Source organism: Alligator sinensis, unplaced genomic scaffold (assembly GCF_000455745.1).
Source record: "Alligator sinensis unplaced genomic scaffold, ASM45574v1 scaffold1446_1, whole genome shotgun sequence".
Classification (NCBI taxonomy): Eukaryota; Metazoa; Chordata; order Crocodylia; family Alligatoridae; genus Alligator; species Alligator sinensis.
This window is the reverse complement of record NW_005843681.1, coordinates 43,482-52,343: the sequence shown is the minus strand read 5'-3', so window position 1 is coordinate 52,343 and position 8,862 is coordinate 43,482. Positions and strand designations below refer to the sequence as shown.

At 51.1% G+C, this 8,862-nt stretch overlaps 1 protein-coding gene across 1 annotated transcript in view; it reads left to right on the top strand.

The window, feature by feature from the left end:
- The window catches only part of LOC106723366 (zinc finger protein 420-like), a 17,855-nt gene extending 9,892 nt beyond the window's left edge, over positions 1-7,963 (top strand). The window contains 4 exon segments of the mRNA XM_025195653.1: positions 2,862-2,978; positions 4,218-4,399; positions 4,881-5,439; positions 5,442-7,963. Coding sequence (XP_025051438.1) covers positions 2,862-2,978; positions 4,218-4,399; positions 4,881-5,439; positions 5,442-7,096 — 2,513 coding nt within the window. The 3' untranslated portion in view covers positions 7,097-7,963.
- The last annotated feature ends 899 nt before the right edge of the window (positions 7,964-8,862 follow it).

Sequence of the window (8,862 nt, the reverse complement as noted above, 5' to 3'; positions counted from 1 at the left end):
GGGCGGGTGGATGACCATCCCGCCTTATGGACAGGCCGGGGATGAAAGGGACACTGACTCAGTTGGAAGATAGTAAAATTGAACTTAACGTTTACTTACGGTAAGATTTCAACAGTGGTTACACAACAAAACGACAGTGGTGAAGCAGTAGTTAAAGATGACAGGTAGGAGATAGCAATTGCTTTTTCCGATGTACGTGCGGATGGAGAGCTCACTATTGGGTGAAATTATAGCCAGAGTGTGAGTATTCATATGACTATTCGGCCATGGGGACACGGATTCCTGGACAGGGTGATCAGTCCTATCCAAGGGCCTGTGTGGAACCCGGGACCCTGCGCTTTAACGCGCTGCCCCTTTTATAAACTCTTCAGCCAATCAGAGGAGGCTGCTGATTTACAGTTAAGAGAGTATGTCTGTTGGCCAGGCAGTCACGCTTCTCCTGCAGCTCCTGATTTGTTAAGGCTATCTGATCACGAGCTGGTCAGCCTCGTGATCATGAGCTCTTCACACGCTGAACATGACCTGCTCTCGTGTTCTGCATTGGTCTGGCATGTGGGCTGAGCGTTTGGTCACTATTTTCTACTCAGACATACAATAAGAGCTTTTCTTTGGGAAAAAATTATTCTGATTTCTTCCCTCTTTTGCCTAGCTTGTCCTCTCCAAACACATTTAGCAATCCCAGCATGCTCAGTTCTGGGATATCTAAATTCCCTTTTCTCTTCCTTTGGTTACGACCCAGCAGAAGTTGATGGAAGTCTTATTGGCCACTCGTGCTACAGCACGTGGATGATGCGTTTCCTCAACTCTTCCTGTAGTGACATGCACACTTGATGTAACCCAGGTACTCCTAGCAAGGGGTCATTGGAAGTTTCTGTCCCCATTCCTTCTGTAACAGGGACTCAGGCAGGAGCCCTATTACTTAGGCTAGCTCCAGGAGGAGTGACCTCTGAATGCACCCTGCCAGGTGGAGAGGATTTCACATCTGGGAGCCCTCGAAAACCGGAGATAAAACCATCAGTGGGACTTTTACTGATTGCCTTTGGGCACAAGAAGATGAACACAGGGGTAACTGAGACCCTACAGAGATAAGAGAGGTAAAGAAATCTTACCTGTGACTTAGAAGGTTGTTGGGAGTGCTGGACTTCCTGGGGACACAACAGGTCAGATCCAGACGGACGTTGTTACTAAGGATCGTGCTGCTTTGAGTGCGGAGAGACACCGAGGTGGCGGGAAACAGTTCGGCTGGGAGCCAAGTCCGAGATGGCATCTCTGGGATGATACACGGGGAAACAGGGTCACAGATAAGTCCCTGACCCTGCCGGGACAACGGTTATTTAGCAAATAGTAAGAACTGTGTGGGAGCAGCAGGGAGCCGCTCCCAACAGGAGCCACGGGCGGGGAATGAAAGACATGGAGACTACGTTCTGCTAATAAGGCAATTAGCAGTGAAGATTAGGTTAAAAATAATGTATATTTAAAAGTTTCAGCTTGGGGTTTTTCTCTCCTTCAAACCTAATTGCTCTCACCAATGAAGTAATTGGCAAGGTTATTGCCTTTTTATGTATTACTTTGAAAATAAACCTACAATCTGAGCGTGTAACATCTGGGTGATATTTATTGATCACTAACATTAACAGTTCACTGATCTCCTTCCTTTTCTTATTAAATCCAAGTCGTGGCAGGCGAGTACAGAAAGGAGACAAAGCTATTACCCAACACGCTCACACCTTCCGATCTTCACCTGCATACACCAGAGAGTCTGGCTTTGCTGTATTTACGTTAAGACCTGTGCTCTCAGGCTGGCTCTGCCACTCTCAAAAGATTTCCTCTCCTCTTCCTAAAATCCCTCTGCAGATCAGACACTTATCACTGTAATAAGACTAAGTGGGCCTAGGTGCAGGTACTAGTGAAAACCAGTTTTCATTTCCAGAAAATATCTAATACAGGCGCTTGTTCTGGCTTGTGAGCAGGGTTGAAGTACATATTAATTTTTACTGGGTCAGTTTGCTTTTCTGATGCTTTCCCTCCATTGCCTCCCAAACGATTTTCTTAGGGAAGTGCTCAAATGCCTTCCCTAGTTCAACAAAGTGGATGTAGACCATTTCTAAATTATGCCCTTTCACATGCTGTGAGATGTCTCCTTCTGCCTTCTTTTGTCCGTCTCCATGAGCCCCAGGAACTGTATTGAACCCTGCAGTATTTGCCAACTTATGTACTCATGCCCCTCCTGGGATGATCCTCTGATTGGATGGCATGACTACTTCAACTGTAAATACAGTTATTATAATAAAATCATCCTTTCCTGTGCCCTGGTGATGGTGAATTACCTCCTTTCCCAGAAAAAAAAAAATCTTGCTTTCAGCCACCTGTTACTGATGCTTTTCATTGCCACAGACCCGCTCTTTAAATCTTCACTGAAAATAGGCTCATGACCACTCCTTTGCCGGGAATTACACCGATAAAACAAATGTTATCCATCCACAAGTGTGTCCAATGTGTCTTCTTTTTTGTACCTTGCAAACAGTAAAAGTTTTATCTTTCTGCTCCGTCCTACGTCATGGATCAGTGCATCTTGATGCCGATCCCTGAAGACTGTCAGTTTAATGCCCTGTCTGTACCAGAGTGTGTCTGGGGCTTGGTTCCCTATGCCCATCCCTGCACCACCTTGGTGACAAGGACCATGGTCTCTTGAAGGCTTCTCTCCATAGTGCCTTCTCTTTCATTCTAAATGCCTATCCTCTCTTGTCCATCAAGGCCCTATTAGAAACCTTGAGTTCCTTGGATCTGTTCCCCAAATCCCACTTGGTTATTCTGCATCTAGTACCCAGTCACTAACCCTGTTTAACCACTGCCCTAAACAGGATATCAAGGTCCTACACCTGACTTGATCTGCAGCATCCAGCAAGGACAAGCGGAGCTCTGGATCTCTGATGATGAGGGCGGTGGGGAAATCTCAAGGTCCGAGGACCTGCTGTCAGGTGAGTTGTGGCTGTCCCATCCACCCGACTCTGCTCTAAGTAATGCTCTTGCCAAGCATGCTGGGGGGACCTGGAAACTGTAGACCTGCTCTGTGCTGCCATACAGGGTGCTGACATCGAATACAGTATGTTATGCTATAGCGTGCCTAGACATGTGTTGTTCCCAGTTGGTGAAATTCAAGGATGTGGAGACAAGCAACTGTTCCCTTCTCCCTCTAATGACAGATGTCAGCTCTAATGACAGATGTCAGGGGGTAGTCAGGTGTGCTGTCTTGATTTATTGGCCCAGATATGGTTTCCCTGGGATACCGTGTTCTTCTAGTTTCATCTTCACTCAGCAATATAAGAGTTCATTCCCCAGCCCAAGGTAGCAATACCTCTGTAACAGGCTCTCCCAGGGCATGATGGGATTTGTAGTCCCCCATGGAAATCAGCGTGGTATGCAGAGGTTCCGAGCAGCTGTTACTGTGGGGCAAAAAAGCTGATGCTTTCCATGGCTTCCCCTGGTCAGGTTGACCTGGAACCCAGGAAGTGTTTCATCATGGTCTCAGGCTGCATTAAAGGGCTTCATGGCACGGGTGGGATTCAGAGGCTTTCACATTGTGGGTGGAAGTGATTCCCCCATGGCTTGCACCAGAACTACTCCTTCCCATTTCCTCTCTGGAGCCTTGAGTGTTACGAGCTGAGACTCAGCACAGAGTCCAGGTTCGGGTTCATGCCAAGGCCTTAAAGCCAGTGCAGACTCCTGTGACATGGAGTCTACCTGGGACCCGTCAGCAAAGGGAAGCTCCATGGACTCATTCTCTACACCAGACCTGGCCCTGGAAGCAGGCAGGAAGCACAGCCCTGCTCCTTTCAGAAGAGAGAGCTGCAGCTCAAAGTCCTCCCATCCTACTCAGCCCATTAGAGCATGAAACCATTCAGGTACTGTCTTACTGCACATGTCCCACATGTGCTTCTCCTAGAGGGCCTGAGGTGATGGGTGCTGCCAGCGGGGCCAGAAACCATTGAGAATCCTACTCTGAACTCCACCGAGTAGGGAACCTTAGCCCAATACAGGGACCTGCCCCTCCCTCACCCCAGCACTTGGGGTTTTGGTAGGAAGACCTTGTCTTCTTGAGGGAACACAAGTGCCAAGGTCCAGGCCTGCTCTGAGGTCCATCCCAGCAGTAGGAATAGCAGTGTTTGCCCTTTGCAAACAGGGTGGGCACTAATCTGGTGTTTCTCTTCCCTATACAGAAGGTGCTTGGCAGCTGTGCAGAGCTAAGGAGCAGCCTCCTGCGGGAGGGCCAGCAGACCTGGAGCCAGGACAGACTTCCCTAGGGAGTTTGGGCAAGATGGACTCCCTGAGACCTGAGAAGCAGTGGCACAAGAATCAGGGAAGGCCCCGAAAGCAGAAGGAGAATGGAACGATGAACCAGGTACCAGCTCCAGTTGAGTATAAGAGTGGAGAAGGAACAGAGCCCTGGGTGCAGGGAACAGTTTGTGGAGCTGAGAGACCTAAAGAGCCGCTGGAAAGATGCACTGCATCCCAGCCAAGGCATTGGGAGGGACGTCAAAGGGAAGCAGGAGCTAACTGCCAAGTACAGGAGCAGAACCCACTCCTGGCCCAAGGTCAGAAAAACTTTTAACTGCCCGTCCCTCCTGGCTCTGCACAAGATAAGCTATACTGGGGAGAAGCCCCACGTATGCACCAAATGTGGGAAGAGCTCCTGCCTTTCCACCCTGGCTGTTCACTCTCAATCCCTTTCTGGAGAGCTCCCCTGCAGCTTCACCAAATGGGGAAAAAGCTTTGTTCACTCCACAGACCTGGTTAACTATGTACATGGGCAGAGGGGGAAGCATGAGCACTGCTGTGTCAAGTGTGGCGAGGTCTTCACCCATTTCTTCTCCCTGTCTCAGCACCACTGCATCCACCTGGGGAGGAAGACGCACTGCTGCACTGAGTGCAAGAAGAACTTCATCTGCTGGCAAGATCTGTCCCAGCACCAGTGTGTGCAGACCGGGGAGCAGCCACACTGCTGCACCAAGCGTGTGAAGAGGTTCAGGCATTCCTCCAGCTTTGTCAGGCACTGGTGCATGCATGCAAGGGAGAAGCCACATCAGTTCTTGAAGTGTGGGAAAAGCTTCACCCAGTCCTCCAACTTGGCCAAACACCGACTCATTCACGTGGCAGAAAAGCCACATCGGTGCTCAGTGTGTGGGAAGAGCTTCACTTACTCCTCCAGGTTGGCTCAGCACCAGCGCATCCACACAGGGGAGAAGCCACATCAGTGCTCACAATGTGGGAAAAGCTTCACCTGCTCCTCCACCCTGGCCCAGCACCAGCGTATCCATACAGGGGAAAAGCCTCATCGGTGCTCAGAGTGTGGGAAGAGCTTCACTTGCTCCTCCAGGCTGGCTCAGCACAAGCATATCCACACAGGGGAGAAGCCACATCAGTGCACAGAGTGTGGGAAGAGTCCACTTACTCCTCCAGGCTGGCTGAGCACCAGCGTATCCACACAGGGGAGAAACTGCATCTGTGCTCAGAATGTGGGAAGAGCTACACCTGCTCCTCCACCTTGGCCCAGCACCAGCTTATCCACACAGGGGAGAAGCCATATCAATGCTCAGAATGTGGGAAGAGCTTCACCTGGTCCTCCAGCCTGGCCCGGCACCAACTCATTCACACAGGGGAGAAGCCACATCATTGCTTGGAGTGTGGGAAGAGCTTCACTCACTCCTCCAGGCTGGCTCAGCACCAATGTATCCACACAGGGGAGAAGCCACATCGATGCTTGGAGTGTGGGAAGAGCTTCAACCAGTCCTCCAACCTGGCCAAACATCGACTCATCCACATGGCAGAAAAGCCACATCAGTGCTTGGAGTGTGGGAAGAGCTTCCCTCACTCCTGCAGACTGGCTCAGCACCAACGCATCCACACCGGGGAGAAGCCATATCAGTGCTCAGAGTGTGGGAAGAGCTTTACTCAGTTTTCCACGCTGGCTCAGCACCAGCGTATCCACACAGGGGAGAAACCATATCGATGCATGGAGTGTGGGAAGAGCTTTGCTCACTCTGGCAGCCTGTTTCAGCACCAGCGTATCCACACAGGAGAGAAACCACATCGTTGCTTGGAGTGTGGGAAGAGCTTTACCTGCTTCTCCAGCTTGGCCCAGCACCAGCTCATCCACACAGGGGAGAAGCCACATCAGTGCTTGGAGTGTGGGAAGAGCTTCACTTACTCCTCCAGGCTGGCTCAGCACCAGCGTATCCATACCAGGGAGAAGCTATATCAATGCTTGGAGTGTGGGAAGAGCTTCATTCACTCCTCCAGCCTGGCTCAGCACCAGCGTATTCACACAGGGGAGAAGCTACATCGATGCTCAGAGTGTGGAAAGAGCTTCACCTGCTTCTCCAGCTTGGCCCAACACCAGCTCATCCACACAGGGGAGAAGCCATATCAGTGCTCAGAGTGTGGGAAGAGCTTCATTCACTCCTCCAGCCTGGCTCAGCACCAGCGTATCCACACAGGGGAGAAGCCATATCAGTGCTCAGAGTGTGGGAAGAGCTTCATTCACTCCTCCAGCCTGGCTCAGCACCAGCGTATCCACACAGGGGAGAAGCCATATCAGTGCTCAGAGTGTGGGAAGAGCTTTGCTCATTCCTCCAGCCTGGCTCATCATCAGCGTATCCGCACAGGGGAGAAGCCACTTCAGTGCTTGGAGTGTGGGAAGAGCTTCACCTGCTCCTTCTCCCTGGCCCAGCACCAACTCATCCACACAGGGGAGAAGCCATATCAGTGCTCAGAGTGTGGGAAGAGCTTCACTCATTCCTCCAACCTGGCCCAGCACCAGCGTATCCACACAGGGGAGAAGCCATATCAGTGCTTGGAGTGTGGGAAGAGCTTCACTCATTTCTCCAGCCTGGCTCGGCACCAGCGTATCCACACAGGGGAGAAGCCACATCAGTGCTTGGAGTGTGGGAGGAGCTTCACCCAATCCTCCCACCTGGCTCGGCACCAGCTCATCCACAGAGAGAAGAAACCACATCAGTGCTCAGAGTGTGGGAAGTGCTTCCTTCACTCCTCCGAATTGGCCTTTCACCAGTGCACCCCTATTCATGAGCATCCATAGTTTTGCGAGCAATACAGGAAGGATTTGGGGATGTATACCTGCTCAGCACCCACCAGTGTCTGCATACAGGGAAGCAGTGTGATGCTGGTGCAATGCAGCAACAGCTCACCCTTTGTTCAGCGTTTCTAGGTCGCTGCAAATCCGAAAGGAGACAGGCTGACGTCCAAGGTTTGCTGAGGCAGAGGGGTGAAAAGGAAACTCCTCATGCAGGGGCCAGCCCAGATGCTGGGGGAACCTGTGACAAGATGATCTTCACATCAGCCTTGGAGCCTGTGCCATCCCCATCATTCTCTTAAAGCAGCCAGTGCTCCCAGGGGGAGAAGAATTACCTTTACAATAGGATGCCTTCTGCAAGTGGCTCCTAATGACATCTAGGGACTCTCTTTGGCCGAATCCTAGTTTTGTCCTCCCTAGTCCCAGGGTTTGGTATGTTAGGCTCTTGAGTTGCAGGAAGGAGGACACTGATGTCTGGGGAAGCATTCCTTGCTCTAAGCAACCCTGACCTTGCCTTTCCTTCCCAGCACATCACCCCTCTCCCAGGCCTGCATATTCCTATCGGAGTCTGCAAGAAGCTGCTTCTGCCACCCCGTGAGCCCAGTTTGGCGGAGTTTGCTTCTCAGCCTCTTGTCAGAGCTTTGCGCCACCAGGTGCCAGCTGCCCCCTCTTCTCGTTCATAGACTTGTAGAAAATTAGGGGTGTAAGGGGCCTCCAGAATTCATCTAGTCCTACTGCCTGCTCCAAGTTGAACCGTCCCCAACTAGATTATCCCAGCCAAGGATGGAGATTGCACAACCTCTCTGGGTAACCTGTTCCACTGTTTTAATACCCTTGTAGTGAGAGAAGTTCTTCCTAACATTTAACCTAAATTTCTCTTCCTGCAAATTGAGACCATTGCTCCTTGTTCAGTCATCTACCCTCACTGAGAACAGTCTGGCTCCATCCTCTTTTGAACCCCCCTTCAGGTAGTTGAAGGCTGCTATTAAGTCCCCTCTCAGTCTCCTTTTTTCCAGACTAAATAAACCCAGTTCCTTCAGGCTGTCCTCACAATTCATGTGCCCCAGCGCCCTCACCCTTTTTGTTGCCTGCCGCTGGACTCTCTCCAATTTGCCCACATCCTTTCTGCAGCAGGGGGCCCAAAACTGAACACAGTACTCCAGATGTGGCCTCACCAGTGCTGAACAGAGGAGAATAAATGATCTACTGGCAACACACCCACCAGTGCAGCCCAGGATGCTGTTAACCTTCTTGACAACCAGGGCACGCTGCTGGTTCATATTCAGTTTCTTGTCCCCTGTCACCCCCAGGTCCTTTTCTGTAGAGCTGCTGCCCAGCCAGTCAGCCCAGCCTGCACCGGTGCATGGGATTGTTCTGTTCTAAGTGCAGGACTCTGCCCTTGTTCTTGTTGAACCTCATGAGATTTCTTTCGGCCCAATCCTCCAATTTGTTGAGGTCACGTTGAATCCTCACCCTATCTTCCAACATTTCTGCTACTCCCCCAGCTTGGTGACAGATTCCTTGTTACTCCGGCCCCACAACTTAACATGGTATCCTTGTGGTTGGTCTCTCTGTCCTCTCCAGAGCTGTGAATTGGGAACAGACCATGGAAGCTCTCTCTGTTATTTCCAGCTCCTTCCCTTTCCAGAGGATTCACCTCAATTCCAGGGTTGTTGCTCACCTTCAGGAGCAGGAGCTGGTCACCCTTGAGGCATTACCCCATGTCCTGCTGTGCAACAAGGACCCTGCCCTTTGAATGAACCTCTGGCTAG